We start from the raw sequence: 25,899 nt of genomic DNA, 5'->3' as shown, positions 1-25,899 counted from the left end.
CACAATGTTTGACTTATTAATGAGTGATTAACATGCAAACAGCCAGTGTTGGAAACATCTGAGGTGGAGATTTTAATCACCATAAGCACCTTAGGGTTCGAGAGGACTCATTTTCTGCCATGTATATACTTATAGCCACTTTATTAGGTACACCTTTTCAGCTAATTGTTAATATATACCTAATCTAAGTAAATCTATAATCAGCCAATCACATGGCAGCAACTCGATGCATTCAAGGTGACCTGCTGAAGCTCAAACCAAGCATCAGAATAAAAAGAAAGGTGACTTTTAATGTTGTTGCTGCCAGATGGGCTAATTTGAGTATTTCAGAAACAGCTGATCTGCTGGGATTTCCCCAAACAACCATCTTTCAGGTTTAGAGGTTCCAGTGGTCTCAAGTATTGCTGCTGACCATGTCTACCCCTTTATGACAGGGGTGGGCAATTCCAGGCCTCGAGGGCCGGTGTCCTGCAGGTTTTAGATCTCACCTTAGGTCAACACACCTGAATCACATGATTAGTTCGTAACCAGGCCTCTGGAGAACTTCAGGACATGTTGAGGAGGTAATTTAGCCATTTAAATCAGCTGTGTTGGTTCAAGGACACATATAAAACCTGCAGGGACACCGGCCCTCGAGGCCTGGAGTTGCCCACCTCCAAAATCTGAGGAATGTTTCCAAGACCTCATTAATTCTGAGACATGAAGAAAACAGCTTAAATAAGAAAGCGACTGTGATTCTTGAAGGTGTTGTAAATAGCATTTATTTAAAAAAAACAAACCAAAAAACGTGTTCAGCATCTTTTCTGACATCCTGTGTGCTCGCAGCAGTGATGATGGATCTGTGCAGAGTTTCAGAGCACCGCGGTCAAGACTCAGGAGTGGAGCAGAAAATAAACAAGACTTAAACTAACACCTAACTTATCAGAGGGGTGTACTGCAAAACGAAAATCAGTCTTCAGTTAACCGGTGATGATCATATAATCTGATCCGGAGCAAATTATATTCAGAGTTTTGGTTTAAAATCTGTTGCAAGTGGCACATTTCTGTTTGCAGAGCATACCATCAAGTCCTGCCGTAAAGCTACAGCTCTGCAAACTGTGCATGACACAGTTTCATAGCTCTGATATCCAGCTGTCCAAATAAACAGCAGCACATCGAGCATGCTGAGTTCTAATTTATTAATCCACAGCAGTGTTGCCTTCTGCTGTTTTATTTATATTACTTATACACACACACTATTTATCCCCTCTTTATAATATCTCAGAGTGAGATATATGGCACTCGATCAGATTTGTGAGGAAGAAGAGTAAAAAGCCACATCAAACACCTGGTTTTATGGAAGCGTGCAGAAAATCTGTGTTGACAGAGAAAACTTATAACCACCATTATTACCGTCATCTCTGGGATACTGGGGGTTTTAATTACTGTCGAATCAGCTAACTCAAAGTCTGGCAATGCTGAACCCGCTCTGTAGTGCACCCCTCTGAAGTAAACACATGTATGTTGTGTGAAACGTTGTGACACAAGAAAAAGAGTCCATCTTCACATCAAATTATTGCCCCCCCCCCCCCACAGAAATATGCAGAGGCACTGAAATCCACTTTCCCAGTGAGGTACAGTATTCTACAACACACACACAGCACTCAGCATTCACACATGTAAAACAGATCTTTCCTCACGTGTACACAAAGGTCCACTAAAAACTCTCCTTTGGTTGACAAATCAAAGAGTAAACAGAGCTGGGAGGGGAGGTTTGCTGATGTGCTTCTAGTTCTCATTCATTCGGACGCCGTGTGGACTGAAAGCAGCTGCAGCAGAGGTGCAACACAAGGCAAACTGGTGTTTTGCCACTCAGGAGGAAGAGGTGGTGGTGGAGGAGACACTGGAAAAGTCTGTGCTCACACTGAAAGCAACACGCCGCTTAAACTCTACAACTTTGTGCGCTTGCTGACTGCTAAAGGCCAATCACACGTGTGTGTGCTTCATTAGGTGGCAACATGTGTGCAGCTGTGATGAGAATGCAAGAAGCCTTGTTGGTGAAGGTGAAAGCATTTGTTGCTGGAGGTGTGAACACAGAGGTGGAGGGGGGGAGTGTGTAGCAAACCGTCTCATGCAGAGGGTGACGGCATGTCGGGGTCCGGCTCGTAGCGGTAAGTGGCCTGAGTCTGGCTGCCGCTGCTATGCTGCTGCTGGTTGCTGTGTGCGGCCGGGCCCGAGCCGTCCTGAGCCTGCTGGTTCAGGCCCTCGTAGGCCTGTGCTGGCTGGGGGGCTGCACTGCTCTCAGACGCCGGCCCCAGCACCACCTGCTGGGGGAGAGTGTCCAGCTCGTCCACCTGCGGCCCGGGAGGGTGCATGACCACCAGCTGGTCCTGCGGAATGTCTGCGGCCGCCGCTGCCAGGTTGGTGGTCGACTTGGACTTGACGCACTGAAAGTCCACATGCCGACTCTTGCCTTCCTCCTTCTCCCAGGACATCCTGATGAAGGGGCGCTGCACGTAGTTGTAGATGACTTCCGGACGGCCTCCAGGTCGTCGCTTCACCTTCTCTTTGTAGGTCGGGTATCCTGGGAAGGAAGGAACAATATGTAATCGGGACAAAACAAGCTCGAGTGGAGCTGGGTTGCAAAATAGCTTGCAGACAGATACGCACTAACAGCATCTATTGGTTGGAGGATGAGGAGAAACAACTACTCACTACAGGTGCGAGTGCACACAAGTTAATGACATACTGTTATTGGTATAAAACCATCATGGGTAGCCTCCTCCAGCAGTCTGAGCTTAGAGCAGTGTAACTAAGTGAGGATTCAGAGTCACCCGATCCAACCCCAACTATGTTTTATCAAAAAGTTACGTTTTAAGCCAAATCTTAAAAGTAGAGGCTGTCTGCCTCCCGAATCCAAACTAAGCAGCTGAACTATAACTAATGACTCTGTGAGATTCACCATTTGACTCAAACAGTGTTTGAGTCAAATGGTGTTTGAGTTAATATAATATGATGGGAAAATAAACCAACAAGACTCTGCTGATGGCATCAAACTAACCTATATTTAAAAAAAAAAATTTCAACTTGGATATTGTTAATTACTGATAATTGAAAAAATGTGGGATGTGTGGCCCTGATTCTTTTCGAGCTCCAGCTTTGAGACATGCCAGAAGAAAGTGTTACTTGGCTTCACGCATAGAGGCGAATGTTACTGAGAGTTTTAGCATGAAGCTAGAGCTTGTATTTAACATTTTCCTAAAAGTCATGTAATGAAAGCCACATTTACTGGCATTTTACTGTTGTTGTGGAAATTCTTGCCTCAGATTTGGCCTTTTAGATTTTAACAACCTGTTAAACAACATCATTTACTGTGTGTAGTGTGGGTAAAAACGTCCCTCTGCAGGCCCGCAGGAACGCTCCCGTTTGTTCCTGTGAAACTGTTTCCATGACCTACAACTGTTTTTCCTTCCAGGTTTGCTGTTGTGTTTTTTAGCTTGGTAAATGGAGTGATTCTTACATAGCGGAGTACTAGCTAACATTTATACTCCAAAGGATGCATCGGAGAGCAACTTCCTCCTGAACTACAGGAGGTAGAGCAGGCATAACAAGCCATCATGACAAGTACTGTAATGTGAGCTGAAGTACTCTGCAGACTTTTATGCTGCTTATGACGATTAGATAGCGGTCCATCATAAAGCATCATCAAGAAGGTGACTGATGTCTCCTAAATGAATTCATTCCATCCTCTCCTCACACAGACATGACCTCACCAAGTCACTTGTATTAGGAGACGGTAGATACCAATGTGGTCTAAACATAGAGAAGAACTAGGGCAGGGGTCTGCAACCTTTTACACCCAAAGAGCCACTTGGACCCGGTTTCCACGCAAAAGAAAACACTGGGAGCCGCAAATACTTTTTGAAATCTAAAATGAAGATAACACTGTATATATTGGTTTTTTTTACCTTTATGCTTTGTGTGAACAACTAAAGTAAGTAAGTAAAGTTTATTTATTAACACAAAGCGCTGTACACAAAATTAAAATAAACAATACAATCAATAGACATTATACACAATGTAAAAGATCAAATGTAAATAATGTAAAGAATATAAAATACGTAGATCAACAAAAGGCTTGTTTGAACAGAAAAGTTTTTAACTGCTTTTTAAAAGAATCCACAGAGCAACTAAGGTGTGTTGCTTAAGAAATCCATGAAGTGCTACAGAGAAAATTACATTACATTACAAATATGTATTTTACCTGGTTAATGTGTGTGGCGGGGCGTGGTCTGCAGCGCCGCTGCAGGGGAGGCGGACGCACCTGAGCAGCACCCGCAATCACGCCTCGCCGCCTTAAAGTCTGTGCTCTCTCTGCTGTTGTGTTGGTGTGTCGGGCTGTGAGCGGAAAAGCTACAGCCGGCTGTGTGCGTACAGCAACCGTGTGTGAAAAGTGGTCAATAAAGAGAAGCTGAAAAGCGTGTTCATGGAAACATCGTCGGGTCTGCCGTGACATGTTTACAATAAGACTTATGGTCCCGAACCTCTGCGCACAGAGCGTCTGCAAATCGGGGCTTTCATCTTTATGCAGGACTGTAAGCTGTAATCTGTGAGGCGTGAGCGGCGTTTGTTTTTAACATAGTTCACGGTGGAGAACAGCTGCCGACATAATGTGGATTCGAAGATGCATAACTGGGGTCTGGGGTCAAAAGTCTCGATAAATGCACGGCGTTTCGGTGGGTACACCGGTTTCCGCGAGTGTGGCGCTTATTTTGAGCGATGAAAAAATAATAAGATGTAATTTTATTTTTATATTTCAAAATCACAATAATCTTAAAAGTTAAAAAAAGAACTAAACACAAATAAAATACACTTCAGCTAAATACTTCTAATTTATTTTCCCAAACCACCCGGAGCCGCAGTATAAGGACAAAAGAGCCGCATTCGGCTCCAGAGCCGCAGGTTGCCGACCCCTGAACTAGGACAAGAGCTCACCAATTTAATTTTATTTTGAAACTCAAGGGAAACAGGTATAGGGTGAAAAATACTGGGCCCATCATAGGCCCCTGAGGAACTCCACTGACAACTGTGGCTGTGCCTGTGCCAGCCTGGCTATGAAAAAAAGCAGTCTGTAGGAAGCTGATAAGGACTCTTTGTGACATCATCTTTGAAAGCAATTACTTTTACAAAATATTTTACATTGGCTTTAGACATTCAAGGACCAGACTGCATTTGAAGACAAAAACTATTCTGAAAGCCACGAGTAACAAAAAACCCCCTTTGTGGTGTACCTTCAATTCCCAGTCGGATCTTTTTCAGTCCTCTGTCCTTCAGCACCGACTTGGCCACGTCTCTGTTCTCGATGTACTTGAAGAAGCGGTAAAGTTTGGTGCTGTAGATGACTGCGGAAGACAAGAGATACATTCAAAATCGAACTAGTGAGCGCATTAAAATATGAAGCAAAACCGACAACTCTCCGGATGCACGACTTTCCTGCCCTATCTGAGACATTTAAAAGGTGAACAAGAAAAAGCCACACAAACAGAAAGTAAGCGGGAGCTGCAGGAAGTGTTCGTGCCACTGTGGCCTGCTTTCACACACCGAGGCACCTTAGCCTGGTTTCTGTAAAGTGGAGCACGGCCTCCATCAGATTAATGTCACCCAGTTATGAGGCTAACAAACCAGATCAGTGGAGCAGCAGGGTTCACTATGAAATCTTACTCTGCGAGTACTCCTCTCCCATCTGCGGTGGGTACTCTTCGTCCCAGTCCACCACATCGTCGTCAGTCAGCACCACCACGTGACACTCCCTCTCTCCGCTCTGGGCGCTGGCCACCATCAGCGGCAGCACCATCTCCTCCAGGTAACACTCAAACTGATGCCGGGCTCCGTCGTTGGACAGCTCGTGCATGAGGGCGCCTGAGGACGAACAGACCAGACGTCATTGTGGACAGAAAGCAGAAGCCAGAAACGATACTGAGCTGTGATTCTTGCTCTAATCAAAGCAAGTAGAAGACTTTAATTACCCCACATGAACGACTATCTGTATCAAACTTGTTATTGTATTGGATTAATAATAGAAACAGTCGAGACACTCAGATAATCCTGAATAGAAGCATATGGAGGAGCCTTTTAACTGTGGGTTGTTTTTTTAATCAAATTTGACTAACAGTTCTGAAAATGCAGTTTGTGTCCACAGAAGTTATTTCTAAGGAAGACTAGAAGCTTTAGGTGGTGGTGGAGGCACCACATGATTCAACCTTTAGCAGGAATAATTGGAAATCGGGCTGGACCATATCATACCGTTCACGGTAATACCGGTATAATGTTCGGCAACGATAAGAAAATGAAATATCGCGATAGAATATGGGTAAAACGCGCATGCGCAGTGCCTTTGCTTTCATACGCACATGGCGGCAACGGAGAATGAGAAGAGCGAAAGCGGATCGTTGAATGAAACGGATGAACCAGAACTGGTTTGTAAAAATGCTGCAACTTCAGTGGTGTGGAACTGGTTTAACTTTCGTCCGTCAGATACACAACAAAGCACTATTTTTGGTAGCGCATGCTAGCGGGCCGTTGTTATTATCATGTTTTTTAGAAAATACGGCACACTTAAAATCAATCCTTTGATTTTCTGAAAATCGACAGTGCCCCTTATAATCCCGTGTGCCTTATGTACTCCTTGCGGAGTGATACGTACTGTGCTTCAACATAATATTACCTTATTGTGTGTGTATAACCTCTTTTTAAGTTTTGTGGATATTATACATGGTTATGCTGAGGATATGTCGGCCAATTTCCACTGGAAATGCGTTTTGGTTAAACTGCCAGCAAGGAATTTGCATTTGCACTTTTATATTTTTTTACAACTTTAATGCACATAAAAAAAAACAGCTGCTTGTTTAAGTGAAAATATACTGATTTTTTTTTTTGCACTAATAAAGTTGTGGAATTGTAAAGTATTTTGTCTCGTGTCAATTATATCGTCAGTTATGTCGTTATCACAAATTTTCAAATGTATATCGTGATAAATATTTTTGGTCATATCGCCCTGCTCTAATTTGCTCTGATTTAATCGTTCATTGAATGTCTTTATCAGTCTCTCAGAGTGTTGTGGAGGAATTGTGGCTCACTCTTCGTTACAATGCTGCTTCAGTTCATTGAGGTTTGCGGGCATTTGTTTATGCACGGCTTTCTTAAGGTTCCACCGCAAGCTTTAGCTCTCAGACAGATGCCCTCACATTTGACTATAAAATACGCCTCAGTGTGGCTGCAAAACAGGCCCAAAGCATAGACCTCCAACGCTGTGCTGCGAGTTGATACGAGATGTTTGTGCTGATATGCCGTGTTTGATTTTCACCACATGTGGCACGGTGCATTAATGCTGAACATCTCAACTTTGGTGTCGTCGCTTCGAAGGAGATTGTTCCAGTAGAGGTTTGCTCAGATGCAACTTTATCTAAACTGTGCAGCCCTTTTCTTTTCAGAGGGGAGAGGCTTTCTCCTAACAACCTTTCCTTGTTCAGTCTTTTTTATTATACTGTCATGAACTTTAACATTTAACATTTAACAAGCTAACTGAGGCTTGTAGAGCCTGAGCTCTTGGGATTTTTGCAGTTTCTCTAAGCATTGTGCCATCTGACCTTGGGATGTATTTCCTGTGGCATCCACTCCTGGGAAGAACTGCAACTGTCCTGAATGTTTTCCACTTGAGGATAATCTTTCTCAGTGTATAACGGTGGACTTTGAAATCATTAGAAATGGCCTTATAACCTTTCCCAGACTGACATCATGGCAGCAACAGTTGCTGTTCTAAGATCTTTGATGATGATTTACTTCTAACTTTTCAAAAGTGCTCACACTTGCTGATGGTCAGTTAATCAAGTGCATTTGATTAGCAGCACCTGGCTGCTGCTTACCTTCTTAGTTAACTAATTAAGTCTCTCTCAGACTGTGGGCTTACTTGTGGATCCTAGCGTGTATACCAGTAGAATGGGAGGCAGAGCCGTCAGCTTCCTTTTGTGGAACCAGCTCCCAGTTTGGATTCAAGAGACAGGCACCCTTTTTACTTTTAATCCAAACTTTCCTTTTTGATAAAGTATACCGTCAGGGCTGGATCGGGTGTCCCCTTTCACTCACCATGTGTTCATGCACCACTCTGCATTTAATCATTAGTTATTATTAATCTCTGACTCCTCCCCCTCACACCAGCCAATCATCTTGTCATGTGTTGTTGCTCACCTGTGGTTGTATTTACTTAATGTTTATTAAGATTTAAGGTTTATTAATTAATATTTGTAAGCTGTACTGTGACACAAAAGATAAATATCAGCCAGTGACATTGGTAAATGTAATCTTATTTGCCAGTATCACTGAACAGGGTATTCTGATACTGAGCTGATATATCAGTACATCCCTGGTGTTTCTACCTGGAACAGCAATCAATTGAAATCAGAGACATGCTGACTGAAAAAAAGAACTCTAAAAAGTAGAATTAAAAAAAAATCCCATCCTGTTGTGGATTAATTAACTTTACCAGCTTTGGCTTGTTATGTGCCTGCATAACAAGCACTGAATCTCACAGCTAATCATGACCTACTTTAGAGCTCAGCATAGAGCAGCAGCAAGCAGCAGGCTGCGCGCTGAAGCCACTCCTCCCACACACTCAGACACACAAACAAGAGGCACAGCCATGCACAACGACAACAACAACAAACGTCCATCACACGCAGCATTGTCACAAACCAGTACAATGTAGCTGTGCAATAAATTTAAGCAAACAATGTTATTTCAGCTCTTTCTTTTTCACAATAAATCAATCGCATAATCTGCTCCACATTCAACTGATGGCTTCAGTAAAGGACAGTGAACAATATCCAGCCTGTTAGTGTGAAATTATTGCTTTCCTATTCCTGAAGTAACTGCCTGTACCCATGCAACATGCAGAGACGTGTACTTTTTCCCATTAAAAAACAAAAGAAGTAAAAAACCAACACACTCACCAAACTGTGCACTGACAGAAGGAGGAACTACATCAGTGTGCATGCAGTAAATCAACAGCTAGCCATTTAGATACTCACTGAGGTCTCTGCACTTGATGGTGCTGTAGTTGAAGGAGATACAGAGGTAGTCACATGCCTCCCTCAGCTCGGGAATGGAAACGCCGTCAGGGCAGCGGATTATCCCCGACTTGTAGTAATCCTGCCATTTTCAGCGGCGCGATCGCACACATAAATGGACGGAGCGGTGGATGTTCGTGCACGCACATGAGCAAGGGAGAAAAAACAAGGCGCCATTATTAATGCTGCTGCTGCTGAGAGAGAGCGAAAGAGAGGATGAGGAGAGGGGGGAGGGAGGGATGGAGAGCGAGCGAGTGGAGATGAAAGTAAAAAGCAACGTCACAGAGGAGAGAGAGGCTTAGAGGAGAAAGGGTGAAGGGTGATGAAAGTAAAAGCTTCCGACGTCAGCCTCCCTCCCTGCCCCACTTTCCATCCTCTGTCTGTCCCTGTGCACCCTCACGGTGGCTGTTACCCAGGAGACTTTCTACTGATGGGGAGAAAAAGAAAGAGTGGAGACACTCGGGGCACACAGGACAGAAAGTTCTGGCACATCTCATTTCCTGCTCTGCCTCATGTCTCCTTGTGTAATTCCCACAGACATGCAGGCTTTTGCCAAAATCCATTATACCACGACCACAATCGAGCAGCTTTTCGCCTGTTGTTACTAATGCTCTCCCAAAGAGAAGAGGCAAACACATAACATTTTACACCTGCCACAAACACTTTTGGAAGCAGACAACTTGGACGGCTTTCAGAATATTTCCTCTCCTCAGGCTGCTGTTGTGCTAATGATTATTTTGCTATGAACAGATGAAATCAGCATTAATGAATGAGCATGTTCACTGCGGTCTGTGCACTGGGTGCTCTTTCAGCTGGACAGTAAATAGTCCAGGAAAAAGAAGCAGCAGTATGCTGTAACACATACCAAACATTTCAAACCACAACTGTATTCATATCTGTGCATAACAGTCTTTACGTTATCTCACATTATTTTCACCAGCAGTTCCTCTTTCCGTTGTACTCTCAGATAAAAACATGCAACGTGACACCTGCAGTTTTTTCCCCTCTGTAAAAAGCTCCACTAACATAAAAGTTTCCTTCGCGGCCTTACGAGACACTTTTACACGATCCAGCAAACCAGACAGTCCTGCAGCCTCTGGGTCAGATTCACCTTTTAAAGCTGGCCAAGTTTCTTTCAGAAGGGATCTTTGTTTTCAGCTTGTTCGCACAGTATTAGCATTATAAGCCAGCTTCTCCCATCAAAGCATGCCCCAAGGGGCTGTGGGTTCTCGACGTGTTGAGTGCTTTTGCAATAGTTTATACTGACAGTTTTTTTTTTTCATGTTGGGGGTTAGTTGTCAATTGGTGCATACAAAAAAATCCCTACCTCCCGCTCCTTCTTTATCAGTTTTGCTTTTAATTACGGCCGTCGACGTGTCACGCTGTAATAATTCTCCCCTTCAGTTTTCTTTTAGCAGAAAAGAATTTAAGGGTATAAAATCTGACTTGATAAATACCTAAAAACTGATATGTGTTATTTTTCTACACTTAGCCACTGCAAAACTTTCATGACAAAAGCAGATAAATGAGGGACAGTGACACCGGTAAATGTCACCTTATTTACTAGTTGCTTAGCAGCTGATACGCAACAAGACACTTGGCTGATGTATTTTTGCATCCTCACTGGAAGTACTCTGCTGCACCTGGCACAATTTAAATTCTGCAGTATTTAATTAAAGTGATTCTTTCTTTCTTCGGGCAAAACAAATGACAAAAGAGTAATAATCTATGTTAGAGGAAAGAGCAGGAAGCATTTAGTTCCTCTCTCTACATTTAACTGCAATGCCTCAACTTTAATTTGTATTAGACGTCTTTAGACGGCACAAATTGACATTTTAGTGATACTAAAACTCACCTAGTACAACTGCACATAGGACTTTCACATGAATCTACCTCTGAGTGTGAGCGTGTTAAACTGTTATCCCTGTTACCTGGTGATGGGCTACAGAATGAAGAAGCAGACAGCTAGTGTGGGGACTAAAGTGCATGGTGTGGTATTGTGCTGGTAGTTTATAGGTGCAGTGTGTGAAAAATACGTGGAACAAGCAGTAATATGGTAATATTCTTGTTCATGTATGTGGTGACTATAAAAATAATATACAAAGAAATTCTTTGTAGTGAAGCAGAGTGTTAAAACAGATGAAAATGTCCACTGTGGCGATTTTTAATGCTACTTCTTCTTCTTCTACTCTACTCTCTACTATTCAAGTCAATTTTAAGCCAACCAGCATTCTACCTGTGGATAAAGTCCCTGCTGTCAGGCCACCCGCTTCTAGCATTTTGGAGGACTGAATGTCTCCGTCACACAATCCCTCTCTAAAAGGGACACAAATGTAGGACCATAAATCATTCGCAAGAGTTGCTGAATTGCAGCAAAAGCCCCCAAAATCTTAGCAAGACTATACCAGGATAGGTGGATATGACTGAACTGCACTGCAATGTACGGGTGCTTCTATTTAGCCCACATCATATGAACAGATGGAAGAATAGCTTCAATTTTAAATAAACTCCCATCAGCTTCTTATCCTCTGCAACCCACTAGAATATGCCAGCATGTGGCATACAGGTCTGACTGTAACTATAGGATCCCACCAGAAACAGACACTTTACTGAGACTGCAAATATTCTCAGCAGATATACGACCCCAACTTTCCTCAATGAGCCGTGCTTTTTAGAATAAAAAGAGCTGATGTTGTGTCTTTAGGATACAACATCAGCTTGTTTGAGGTACTTTGCTGCTTCTGTAATTGCAATCCCTGTGTGGGTAACTACATATTTATTTTAGGACCTATGATAACCATAATAAATGAGAGTTTAGATCATGCAAATAATCCAACGTTTTCAGAGAGGTTCTGGGCCCCAAACACAGGATGGAAAAAGAGAGAGAAAGGTTACAAAAAAGAATGAATATGCCGAAATAATCACACAGAGAATACAAGAGAAGACACTCATTGGGTCTGTGGTTAATAGAGGGGAAATGGAAAAGTCTGAGACAAAGTCAGGGAAAGAAATGACAGTGAAGCGAACACTAATGAGAGGATTACACAGAAAGTGACCGACACACAGACACCGTGTACATCCTTTCTCACCAGGATGGCTCTGAAGACAGTGGAGCTGATACCATCTGCCACCTCAAACTCTCCTTTTTCATTGGGCCGAGTGAAATTGTTGTCCCGCCCAGAACCGAACATCCTGAAAATACACGGCAGGTTTTTTTTAATGACTGCAAACAACGGCTGAACAGATAAATGACCATCTATCTGTACTGCCATGCTTTGTGTTCATTAAAATGCATAAGCTGCTGATGATATACCTGGCCTGTGTTATCTCTATGCAGTTATAATCTAACAGAGAACTTCTTTTTTTGCCCGTCGTCTGATTTTCAGAGTGACTACCTCAATACTTATTTTTGTTGGTAAAATAATAAAACTTAAAAGTTAATGTGCTCTGATGTGGTCTGGACAATTACCTGCCCAGCATGGTGTTAGGCTGAGCTGTGAAAATAGCAGGATCCACCACAAATCGTGTGTTGTCCACAATGAGTGTTACTCTTTCTCCCAGTCTCAGCCCACTGCGATGTCCTTCTTTACTGCTCAGGTCATAGATGTAGATCATATCAGAGGATCCTTGGCTCAAAGTTTTGGAGTGGTGGTCACCTCCAGGGGAAGCCAGGGAACGAGGTATGTGTCCTACGTGGGAATGGGGAAGAGAAACCCTGGGTGGACGTGGGCTGGAGGACCTGGATGATGAGCCTCCTTCGCCACGTTCACGGTCTATGGATGGAGAAATGTGGACAATTAATGCAGAGAATATTTGGCCTGCTTTTACCATCTACAACAAGCACCTTTATCCTCCTCACCGTGCTGCCGAGTGGGAGAGGTAACATTCCTGATGCAAGGCGTCAACTGGCTCTCTCCCCGCTCATGGGAGGAGTCGCGTGAACGATCGCTGGAGCGCCGCCGCTGCTGTTCCCGGTAATGTTCTGCTCCTCCTCCTCTTTCTCTCGCACCGCCACTGGCACCGCCCCCGTACAGACTCATGGTCCTGACCTCCGGCCGCTGCTGGTGGTTGCAGTCCAACGCTGACACACCACACTGCTCACTTGTGAAGAGATGGGAGGAAATCACAATGACGCACATCTCGTAAAGTTCGATTATTAAAAATAAATAGTAATAGGATGCAGTAGAATAAAACTAGAGAAGATTAACAGAGTTTTTTTAGGAACACTTGATGCCTCCTACAGTTATACATGTCAGGTCAACTAGCTACAGCTGTGTAAGGTACATAAAACCCTGCAATGCTTTTAATATGAAATGGATGCAGAACATGTCGAGTTATGCGCTAATAGTGTAATGCAGTAACATGTAAATGACCGCGAAAGTGCATCAACACAAAGACTGACTCGTACACTAATTAACCAGGTGAGATTAGACCTCGAGTCCTGACTCTAATATAAGCCAGTTTCAGATTAAGACCTACGACCTTCTCCAGGTGAAGCCAATAAATGCCCACATACTTTTAGACTAATTAAGGCTATTATTGTTTGGCTCCGTATATTTATCTCTATCACTTCTGTGGCTTTTATATACATAAAAACAGCATAATCCTGCATTTCTTTACTGTCTTATGGAAATCCATGATTGCAAAGATTAAACAGGTTTTTTTAATTTAATGAGAGCAACTGCCAAATACTGGTTCTCATAAATTAAGAGTGGAATCAATACAAGTCAGAAATTGCATTACTTTGTTTGTCCGCTGCAATGATGACCTTCATCTGCCCTTCTCATTTATTCCTTAATATTTAGAGCAACTAGCATCATTTCATTAGAGCAAAACGGAAAATATAAGAAGATTTGGTATTAATTATTAGGTCGCAAAACTTTAAAGTATACCAATCTCTAAAATGTTTATCCCATATATATACATATATTAAGCGTTTCATTAACTGTGTCTGTAGCTCTAGAAAAACACCTCATATCTGACAGCTTCTCATCGTCTTATACTTCATGGAGCTGAACAGTGAGTAGATAATCGAGCAACTCCATAAAGGTTTTTATATTTAAAGCATCCCTTTAGAAACTCATTCAAAGCAGCCATTCAGGTTTGATGTGCTCAAAGCTTCGAGTCCAAGTGGGACGGCACTAATGATCGCACAGAAACCCAAAGTACTGATGCGTGACTTCATGGAGCGGCGAGGCACATTACTCTGTGCGTCGACTGCATCCTCTCTAGACTCATTCACACTGTCGTGCAGAAATCGCTCGAGGAGCAAAAGAGTCGTTTTTTTACATGCCGAGCCGCGGGACGAGAAAAGTCTGCAGTCAACTCGCGTGAACCCCAACAGGCCCTAAGTGCTGCAGAAACACAACTGCACCAAACTGTGAGCACCACCGACCTCAGCCTTCAGCTACAGGCACACACTACATCAGCATCAATTAGAGGGTGCATCCATGTGAAACAATCTGAGTGAGACGAACTCACTTGGCTACAGGACAACAAAGAGAAATCGTCTTGATTGTTTATTTGCTCCACAAGCTGGTTTTTCACAGGTTTTTGACAGATAGGTAACGACCGATCCACCTTGCTTCGGAGTGAGCGATGCTTCCTTGAGTGTTTTTTCCAGAGACAGACAAGCAGCCCTGAGAGAGCTCTTACAATATCTGCCCTCCATTTCAGAAAGGAGTTAAACACACAAGCTCCTGCGTGCATTAATGCACTCGAGAAATGCAGAAGCAGGCACGCACACTCAAGCGAAAAGCAACTCGCTTCCATTATTGGCTTCAGGCTTTCATTGTTTTAAGACTGAAAGAGAAATACTTGCAAAAACGGATCTTCAGTCATGTTAAACTACATGACAAATACCAAATGTAAAGCATTATCTATACTTTTACATATATAGGTGCTCATATTAAACACTGACAAAGTTTCAAAAAGGTACAAAACAATCCCCAGGAGCCCAAAGCTCAGGTTCAGATTGTTCTAAACACTGTTTCAGACATTTTATCTGCTCGTGAATCTTTGTGATGTCACAGAGCAGGGATTTCTCACTCTATCATTATTTTGAACTGTTAATCATGCAAAGCTATTATATGAGCTGGACACTAGCTTAACATGTCCCCTTCAACCAGATCTTAGAGATGTGAACATCAATTTTCTCCACATTCTTCCCCAAAAAAATACTAAAATTCAGATGCCGTCAGTACATTCTGTTAATTTTAACCCAGGATCAACAAATATGGATTTGTTTGAACTGTGAATCATACAAAGCTGCCTTAGGAGATTCCCAAAATAAAAAGATGGAGCTAAAATGAGCTTACACAGAATACAGGTGCAGTACACTGAAGTCATATAATGTAGTTACAAGCAGACGAATAGGATGAATAGGGAACATAAAATCTGCTTGGATAGCTGTGTGATAATTATATCACTGCATTTACTATTAACACAGGTCTGTACCAAACGGTTAATGACAGTATTGATTAATCTGACTCAATTATTTATTTGTTTGAAAGAAAACTTGAAAAGGACTATAAAATACATGAATGTCTTTAGCCTAATAACAGTCCAGAACCTAAAGGTTGACAAATCACTGAAGTGTACAAAAATGTAACCAAACAGTTACTAACACAGTACTGTACTACCAAAGGTTCTGATAATTAAATCATTATTTAGTTATTACTGATTGATAACTCTGTTAGATGTGTTGATGAATGCACCCATTATAGATCCACTGCGACAGTACAGCTGGCTCTTTGATCAATAGCACTGAGCTTATAAGGCAGAAACAAATCCAGGTCTCAGTAATGAAGAGAGCTGGGTCTCCCGAGAGGAGTCGCTATGAAATATGATGATGACCGTCTACTGGAGGTGATATCATCAGAGAGACATAAAATGGAAGAAACAGGCTGACTTCTTCCATAAAAAAGACAAGGTCCTGTAAAAGTGGCTTCAACTCTGACAATGACAACACATATAAGTTGTTACATTAACATACACTAAAAAGCGTCTGGTCTGGATTTCTAACATGTATTCTGTTCAGTCTTTTCAATTTGAACTTGAACATGATCATCGAGGAGGACAACATTTAGGGCATCACTCAAACTGTACATCAAAATAAAGATGATAACAGAGAAGAGGTGAGAGTGTCTACTTATAGTAACTAGCATCCACTGCCACAATGTGGGATACTTTTATTTAGGATGTGAATGTGTTTGAACATTCAAATAATCATTATTCTTAAATGAAATTGTTTGTGGGGACATTTTTTCACTCTTGATGTGACATAACACACTACAACCATGAAAAGGTGGCAGTAAAGCACAAAAAAAGGAAAAAGAAATCAAATTTTGGAATAAATGTCTACAGTATTTTTGCTATTAAAACCCATCCAAACTTTACATTACAATAGTTTTGATTTGTGGTCACAGGCAGCAGTACTTCAATATCTGTGCTTTATTTGGTTTTAGTCTTTGCGTAAAACAAAACAAACAACAGCATTTGTGGCGTGAGCTCTTTTAGTCGAGTGAATACACCAGGAGAGAAATCCATCTTTTGGAAGTTTTCTCCACAGGAAAGCTGTGAATAGTAACGTCTCTTGTCTCGTTTCCTTTCCACCTGAAATTACAACCTTTAAAAAGTGCACTGTGGCATTTCTGGATACTTTGTATACCCCAGACTGTTAGATATAGCAACTCTATAACTATAACTCGGGAGTGCCACCAGGGATTTGTCATCAACCCAGAGTGGAGGACTGCACACTCCAAGTACTGTCGCCCTTTGGATGGTTTTATATACATCTAGGATAATTCAAATAATGACAGCACTTTGTGTTTTTAACAAGACACTAAGTGAGGAAAATCACTGGGGTTTATTCTAGAACCAAGGGTTAAGTAAGCTGTTCAATAACACAGCAGAACTGAACTTTATTTCCCTGCACCATGCCCACTAAACAGGTTTTGCATGTTTTGGCAGAGCTTCAAAGGCTGGTAATTAGAAAAGGCTCCCTGGATGCCGGCTGAGATCTCAGCGTGCCGGACAGCCGGCTTGCTGCTGCTGGTCAGACGGGTTGACCGGCTGGCTGACAGACTGATTGAGTGGTTAATTGGTTAACTGTCTGGCTGGGTCAGCGGGAGGGTAGACCATAATGTCAGAAGACAAGCAAACTGATAAATTAAAAAAAAAAAAAAAAGAATTCTCCGCAAAAGCAATGCAGCAATGACTTGCCTCTATGGCGATTCAAGGTCATTTATTCATTTTACCAGACGGCAACCCATCAGTCTTGTGAAGCAAAAAGCTCAACTGTTTGCGCACAAATTTCTACAAATTTAGCGTGTCTAAAATAAAAATAAAAATTTAAAGCCATGCACATGGAGATAGTTAACTTCTCAAGCAGGATAACCTCTCAGACATCAAAGTGGAAACAAAAATTAATAATAATTTCCGTATTAATACAGAGCTGCAGACTCCGCCAGTGTCCTTGAAGGGAAGGGTCACCATAGTAGCTGAGCAAAAGGAGAAACGGGTGCAGACACACACAAAAACACCAATGTCTGCTTCAGGTTCAGTGTCTTCAGGTGAACTGTACGACAGGCGCACACACAAAGCGGGCACTGACCATTGCTGAAATGTGAAAAACACCATTATTCATACAGAGAGCAACAGCCCGGCCCGTCATCCAACACAGCATACCTCGACTCATGACATGCTCATTAATAATGAAGTCTCCTTTTCAAAAACACCACAGTTAAGAGTTCTGGCAAGATGTGGCTGATTATGTAATATATGTATTTACACCAGTGCCTGACACAGCATGAATCTCCAATGGGATTCTAATGCTTGGCCGAAATGGGAAATTAAGAATAAAAGCGGGTCTTGCAGCCAAACAGGCTGCCAGCCAGCAGCCACACCAGCAGAGTGGAGGGAACAAAGGAACTGAGAAGGCAATACTTCACTCAGGGCAGGCAGATCCTCTCATCTTTCACATGGCAATGCAAGTCTACAGAAGCCACGATTTCACACAGACAGGGCTAACATTTCACTTGTCTAATTTCCTGCTACTGGACACCCCTCCCTCCCCCCTCCTATACCACCATTTCTACTTTCTTATTCATCTCAAGAGGTACATTGGTTCTGTGTGTGCAGTTTTAATGCAAGTCAGCAACCCATCTAAGACACAGTAAGACAGGCAACGATGCATGGCGTCCTGGCAGTCTATTAAAAGCATGAGGTGAGAGCCCCAAGTGGTGAGGGTCCAATCTATTATTTAGGGGCAGCTGACACTACTGATGGGCGAAGGCAGGGAAGCTGCCCTGTACAAAATAAATCCAACAAAAGGACAATTAATTAAAAAGGCATAAAAATGGGAATTACCATTCATAACAAGGATATAAATGCCACCCCTTGCCCAGGATGAGTGGATGTGAGACTACCATAAATATCATTATATCATCACACACTCCACAGAGTCCCATCAAGGATAAACCTCCTGTCACTGCTCTTCCTTTTTGGACCACTATTATAATTCTTTTCATGACAGGGAGGCATACCGAGAGCAGAGCACTAACACATGTAACACAATGACAGAGCTGAAAAGCCTCGGTGCTTTGAAAGCCGACGTGCACCTACCGCTCGGTATCAGAGGGCCAAGTGAAGACAAAGCAGCAGGGAACGAGCTGCGGGATGACAGCGGCACAAAAGCCTTGCGCTCCTCCGAACAAAGCGGGCTTGCCGGCAGCTTCAGCATCCTCGCTCATTACTTTCCAACTTCATCAGCATCGTTTCACACACACACACACTCAGGCCAGACTTAACTCGCTGGTTTAAAAAAGAAAAACACAAATAAAAATCCACCAAAAGCGTTTAACGTGTCTGGATGGCGAGGGGGGGAAGACTCGCTCGGGCTAGTCATTCAGAGTCACCGGAGGGACCTTAAACTGTGAATGGCCGCGTGCTTCGCTGAATCAGAGCGGTGCTGCCTTCACGTGATCCTCGTAAGTTGCCACTTCTCAGGGCTCCGTGTATTTTTTAATTTTTTATTTTTTTTTTTGGTTTGCTTTTAAGTCGTTCTTTCTTTGCGCACAACAATTATAACGATTTATTTGTTTGACATTATATCGTAAAGAAAATTTACCCTGGCTTATCCAGAAGGTTACTGAACTTTAAAAATTATTTTCAAAACTGTGATATTATCTAATAAAACGGAAATCCTCCAGTTTCCCATTCCTCATAAATATATTTGAAAAACCGCAAATGAGATTAATTCTTCAAATTTCATAGGCTCTGGATCCTAGTTTGATGAAGATGAAATGCAGAGATAACACAGCCTCTTTTATACTTAACCCTTCGCATGAAATAAAAATGCATTAATACGCTTTTTTTTTCTTTTTCTTTTTGTTTGTGCCTTCAACAACTTCCAGTTTGAAGTGACTGAAGAACAAACAGGATGAATTCCTGGATAACAACATCATTAGCAGAATCTCCCTCACTGTGCTGAATGCTGAACTACTGAAACAGCAGAAACCCTGGACTTGCATCTGAAAGCAATATATTTTATCTCCTTGCTTTGTTTCTTAATTTGGTAAGTTTAGTCCCCAGGCGTTTTATAACTGGATATTCTTGTATTTTGCTTATTTATTGTTGTCTTTTTATCTCTTATTCCTCCATTTCTTTTTGCCTAATATATTTCCTGTGGGGGAAAACTTGTTTATTGTGCCTTGTAAATGGGTTAAAAATCTCTTTAGATAGGACCACTAAGACATGGAGCTACTTTTGTAATTATTACTACATTTTACACATACATTTTTTTAATCTTGCATTTCATGGGCACTGACTGTTCAACACAGCCTACTTCTATCTTCAGCTAGATGTCTAAGGCATTACACCTACTTAAGTGCTGCATACTACAAATGCTAAATTCTTTATACCCAATTCGTAACTCTTGAACTTTCAGCAACCTGGCAACAAATCTTTTTTTTTTGAGTCTTGCATAGCCTTTTTAAATATTCTTAACACGGTGGTCAGATAATATTTGAGTTGAAGAAATGTCAAGAAAACATACACTCACTGGCCATTTCATTTGGTACACCTGTTTAGCTGCTCGTTAACACAAACATCTAATCATCCAATCACGTGTAGACATGGTAAAAAACAGTTAAACTTGAAACCAAGAATGAGAATGGTAAGAAAGGTGATTAAGACTTTGTTGGTGTTGATTTAGAGGTTATCAGTGCCAGACGGGCTGGTCTGAGTATTTCAAAAGCTGTTGATCTACTGGGATTTTTTCACCCAACCAGCTCCAGGTTTAACGGAGAATGGACTGAAAAAGAGAAACCTTCCAGTGAAGGCAACGGTAATTCAAATAATCACTCATTACAGCCCAGGTATGCTAAAAAGCATCTCTGAATGCACTACACGTCAAACCTTAAAGCAGATGGGATAGAGTGGTAGAGGATCACAATGTGTGCCACTCCTGTCAGCTAAGACAGCAAACTGAGGCTTAATTTTTGCTGCAGGATTTGGGCAGCATAGTCAAAATTTGACGTAAACAAAATTAAAGCATGGATCCAATCTGCCTTGTATCAGTGGATCAGGCCTCTGCTGGGATATTTTCTTGGCACACTTTGGGGACCATAGTCCCGTGTATTGTTAAAATACCGCAGCTTACCTGAGTACTGTTGCTGACCATGTTCATGAAATTCATCAAAGGGGTTTCTTAAACATGACAGTGAGTTCACTGTACACAAATGGCCTCCATGGTCAGTGAAGCACAACTGACAAATCTGCAACAACTGTAAATATGACATGTCTGTAAAGAGTCACCCAGGTCATGGTAATCTAAGTCTTTAAAAAACATAAAGAAGTCCATTCGCTTTTCTTTCCAAGCTTCCTAGAGTGTATGATATGACAGCATTTATCAAAGTCTGAGGAATGTTTCCAGTACTTTGTTGAATCTGTAGCATGAAGAATTAAGGTGGAGAAGACTAAATGTCAACAACATGTACCTTGTACATGGACTTGCCAGCTGCACTACTTAAAATTATTTGCTCATGTTTGTGAACACAACTTGCCACGTTTGTTCTGTGAGTCAGCAGATATTTTGTGCAGAAAGTTCAACACGTCACCATCGCAACCAAGAAAGCTGAGTTTTAAAGCAGTGTTTCTCAAACACTGTGCAGCGGCACATAGGTGTGCAGTGAGAAATGATCAGGCGTGCCGTGGAAGGTTATCTGGTTCCACCTGATTAGTACTCTATAACAGCGGTCTCCAACCCTTTTTGCGCCACGGACCGGTTTATGTCCGACAATATTTTCATGGACCGGCCTTTAAGGTGTCGTGGATAAATACAACAAAATAAAACCAGTACCGGTACCCCCCAAAAAAGATTTACTCATAACACACGGGAAAAGACCCAGGGAAAGCGAGTTAACGATAAAAACTATTAAAAAAAATGATAAAAACCGATAAAACCCGGAAACCATTAATTTCACACCCGAGCCTCAACTCTCGCGGACTGGGGTTGGGGACCGCTGCTCTAAGCCATCGGCGTGAGTAAGGGGCAGAACAATTACATTCTCTTCCACTAGAGGGCAGTACAACTACCTGCTCTAAATAAATCAGAATCAGAATACTTTATTAATCCCTACGGAAATTATGTGGGTTACAGTTGCTCCGAGACAGTAACAGTAACAGACTAAACTATTTAAATAATACAATATGTTACAGGGTTTACAAATTTAAGAAATAGTACTAATATATAAAAATCGCTCAATTATAAATATCAAGAATATTGACAAAGAATTACAAAGCTGAGAATATTACAGGGGTGGAATATTTATGATTGACATTTGACTCTAGCCTGTGAACTTCTTTTGGACACATGTGCTTGTATTTGTCTTACTTTTAACTTTTATACTTTTTCAATTATTAAACTTTATTCAACAATAATTTATTATGTATTTCAGTGGGAGAATCTTCAAATCTTCATTCAACTTACACATCTTTCAACTTTAACTACTTCCACATACTCACCTACGGACACCATTCAAACAAAGACAAGACCCGGGTCTCTAAGAGTTACCGCTGCATTGACATGAGTAGCAAAGGGGGACAAAACCTTGTTGTCTCTCAGCAGCTTTCAAGCTGGAAAAGTGCAAGATCACAGAAACATCAACACTAATTACATAATAGTGATGCTGTGAGACGACGCAGTGTGTAATAGCAATAGATAAATATTTAAAAAGAAAAAGTAGTCAATCTGACATGTGTCCTGGAGAAAATTCGGACCCAGCTGAAGGCCCTCGCATGAGTAGTGGTCAGGAGAAATCTTTTTGAAACCTAGTCCTGGACACTTACCGACAAACCCCAAACCAAGTTGTCTGTAATGTCAATTAATAAAATTAACTACATTTTATTTAAAAAAATCACCGGTCTTAGCTGAACTGTGTTCTCTGATATGAGCAACAAAATAATTAATTCCTGCATCCTCCAAATGTGGGCGTAAATACTAAATTCAGTCTACATGCACACAAATCGGTACATATGAGACTGAACGGATGATGATGCATGTTTGTGTTTGACACCGTGTTAAATTTTTATATCGACCGTTTCATCAGTATACCTCGGTATACTCTCACGGTCTTAGCACTGACAAGGACACTAGCAAAAATCAAAACTCGAGAAAAAAAAACAGTCAGGAAAGATATGAAGGGAGCAAAGGTCTGTGGCTATTCCCTTTAACAGGGGTTGTCTTGTTGTTGCCTCTCCTGTTTGACCTGTTGTCACTTTCATCTGCACAAAAAGCAGGTTAAATAGTTTCACAATGATTTATGTGATCCATGAGCTGACTTTGTGTTATGCTGTGATGATCCAGTGTTCCCTTAATTTTTTTGGAGCAGTGTATATAGCTAATCCATAAAGGTTTTAGCCTGCAACAAGACTCTTCTTACTACTTATTCTATCTCACCCCTATCCTTAGCATCCTATTCTGCTGTCACGGCAACAAGACAGTTCATTAACCTCCAAGATAAGCTTCAAAGCGCACTTATAATAACTCTCACCATCATGCACTGATAAGACCATTCCTCAAAGATCTGGACAACAGCAAAAATCAATACAGACAGCCTTCCTTGCATTAACAACAGCACTACCGCCTCCTCATCTACGGGAAAATTAGCTGTTTTTGCAAAGGTCAACTCCCAGCTCAGTAATAAATTTATGGATCCAGAAGTAGTGGAGCCATCAAACTATTTCACAAATATTCACTCACTCAAGCTGGGATTAACCATTACATCACCTGTCTGTCCATATGGATTGCAATGTACCCTGCTTTCATATCGCATAATGGTGAATTATCACATTAGCTTCTTATTTTACAGCAACTACAAACAACCACCCACTACAGAGTTTTGACACTTAACAGAACTACACTAAACACAAAGTGCAGCTCCAGCTCAGCAAAGAGTTGAGTTAATATCAAATTAAGTTGGTTAACTTTAGTTGAGCTGCGTAATCTGATAAAAGTATAAGAAACCAGGTTAGCCTATTAAGTTAGCGCTTACAGCATCTCCTGACTGCTAGGAGCTAACTGCTACCAGAAAAAGGAGTTTATAAAAGCTCCCTGTTACCTTTTTGCGTTACATTCCGATTTGTAGTCGTGACAGTTGCTTAAACAGCCCGCTGCACCTTTAACCGAAGATTGGAGAGGCAGAAAAAGACGAGCGTTTTTGTAAGAAAACCCTCTGTAGACAAACTACTGTTAGCTTGAGGACTCTTTGTTTTGGTTTGGGTGAGCGGAGTTAGCGTGGAATATCGCGAGAAAACAGTTCAGCGTGCTGACACAGGCGCACACTGCACATAATAAGAATTACAACAATGACATGACATTTAAATATTTTATTCCGTTTATTCCACTTCATTAGTGTCATACTTCTTACTAAAGTCATTTAAACTATATTTTTTATATTTTTCAAGTGCATTGCAGCCTACTTATTTATTTTGGCTTTGCAGTCAAAAGTAAAGTAAACAGCGCGCAAACCTGCAATGCAATCATATAAATTAATTTATACATGTAAAAATATATGAAATTAAAAACACGACACATTTGGTCCAAAATTTTATCTCCTTCAAGATGTAGAAGTCGTTTTTATGAGTGGCCTACACACCACCTGTCATATAAAAGTGCACGCACAACAGGGAAGCTTTGCCTAATCCAAAAAAATTCATAAATATCAGTTTAATAAATAAAATCAGTCTAAATAAATAGAGTAAAAATGCACACTGACAGTAAAGGCAGGCTAACACTTATAAAAGAAACAAGAATCTACAAAGTAGCCTCAAGTTTTGCACCGTGAAGGTTCTGGAAATGTTGCTGCGGTCATATAATAATAACAATTTAAAAAAAAATCTAAACTCATTCTGACTTGAGGAGCTCGTCCAAAACGTTCAAAGCGTGCTGGATCTCATCAGAAGTCAGATCGCTCAGCTCGTCCAGCTCCTCCAGACGCAGCGGCCACCTTCTCCTCCTCCGGCTCGCCGTCTCCCGACTGCTGTTCCGGGCCCCTGCCGTGTGGATACCCCGGAGTCTCATCTGTAGCCACTCCCGGCGCTCCTGCACCTGCTTGTGCTCTCCGAGGTTGTGCATGAACTGGACCTCACTCACTGTCCTTTTACTGTGCACAGATATGTGATATAGCTAGGATCTAATAGTGATGAACTTGTTATGGTGAAAAAAAAATCATCTTAAATGGTCTGTGAGGATTACCTTAGTGGTCGTCCTTGACAGTGAACGGAGAAGTGTAAAAGGCAGAGTGAAATAAGTAGAATCTTATAGTCAGTTTTTCCCATTTTGATTACCTGTTAAAAACAAAAAATACAAAAAGAACAAAACTTCAATATTTTTTTTAAAACTGCCTGAAATGAAAAAAATATTTGACCTTTAGTCTTAAAAGTGTCAATTTATTTTTAAATTTAATCTACCTTGAAACCACTGCATCCTTTATCTCAACATATATTAATTTTATTAATGTATTAATGTATAAAAATGCTAATATATTACAATAAAGCTTACACAACTAATAACTTCAATTAGATTCAAGCCTTAGTGGGCCTCCGTTTTAGCCCAAGTATAGCCCAAGATGAACTTACCTGTGTTGTAAAGTGAGTCAGCCTGCTTTGGTGGTCCGCTCCTATCAGTTATGATTAGACCAGGACTCCCCAAGTTCCTTTTTATATCCTCGGGCTCCTGCCATTGATGAGCTGCCTTCATTATTGCTGTTGATGTCACACCTCTAGCTCGTGGAGGGGGCAGAAGAGGAATGACAACACCGCCTCTGAACTCCAGGCTTTCACTTTTGTCATACGAGAGCAAATAAATGCTTTTGACCCCAAATACCCACACACACTTATTTTACACACACAAACTTTTGTCAGAATGAATGCATTGTTGGTATATTGCAGATCCATTAACTACTTTTATGCACAGGGATTTTGCGCCTGGAGACATTTTATCTATGTGACTGTGACAGTGCAGTTTTTCTAACTGGCACAGAATCGTGTTATGAAGTTACTTATTGTAATAAGATGATGGTAGTGGGACTACACAGAGGGTCTTGTTTCAGGGTCCAAAACTACACATTCCCAAGCTTCAGTTCAAACTTCTCTCCACATTCTCAATTTAGCATGCTTCTCTTTTGTTTTTTCTTTATTTCTGTGAGCCATCCAGATCTATTAGTTCACATCTGAAGTGACCTTTTTTGTCTGACTCCCGTGCGCCTCACAACAATAGCAGCAACATTTGGATGGG

General features: G+C 41.5%; 1 protein-coding gene across 4 annotated transcripts; it reads right to left on the bottom strand.

Annotated features, from left to right (window-relative positions):
* Positions 1-738: 738 nt before the first annotated feature.
* Positions 739-23,914, bottom strand: LOC113025164 (BTB/POZ domain-containing protein 10-like). Of its 4 annotated transcripts, none has more exons than XM_026172641.1 (8): positions 23,723-23,914; positions 12,961-13,202; positions 12,571-12,874; positions 12,191-12,293; positions 9,063-9,183; positions 5,701-5,898; positions 5,271-5,381; positions 739-2,563 (listed from the first exon to the last, which is right to left on the bottom strand). In XM_026172641.1, the coding sequence occupies exons 2-8, from the start codon at positions 13,139-13,141 to the stop codon at positions 2,109-2,111; spliced, it is 1,473 nt and encodes a 490-aa protein (XP_026028426.1). In that variant the 5' UTR covers positions 13,142-13,202; positions 23,723-23,914; the 3' UTR covers positions 739-2,108. The 4 variants fall into 4 exon arrangements, with proteins under 4 accessions (XP_026028426.1, XP_026028427.1, XP_026028428.1 ...); XM_026172642.1 differs by lacking the exon at positions 23,723-23,914 and adding an exon at positions 20,158-20,245; XM_026172643.1 differs by lacking the exon at positions 23,723-23,914 and adding an exon at positions 20,164-20,245.
* Between the last annotated feature and the right edge of the window lie 1,985 nt (positions 23,915-25,899).

The sequence above is a fragment of the Astatotilapia calliptera genome, chromosome 7, assembly GCF_900246225.1.
Source record: "Astatotilapia calliptera chromosome 7, fAstCal1.2, whole genome shotgun sequence".
Taxonomy (NCBI): Eukaryota; Metazoa; Chordata; class Actinopteri; order Cichliformes; family Cichlidae; genus Astatotilapia; species Astatotilapia calliptera.
Note: the sequence above shows the minus strand (reverse complement) of the source record. Positions and strands in the feature narration are given on the sequence as shown.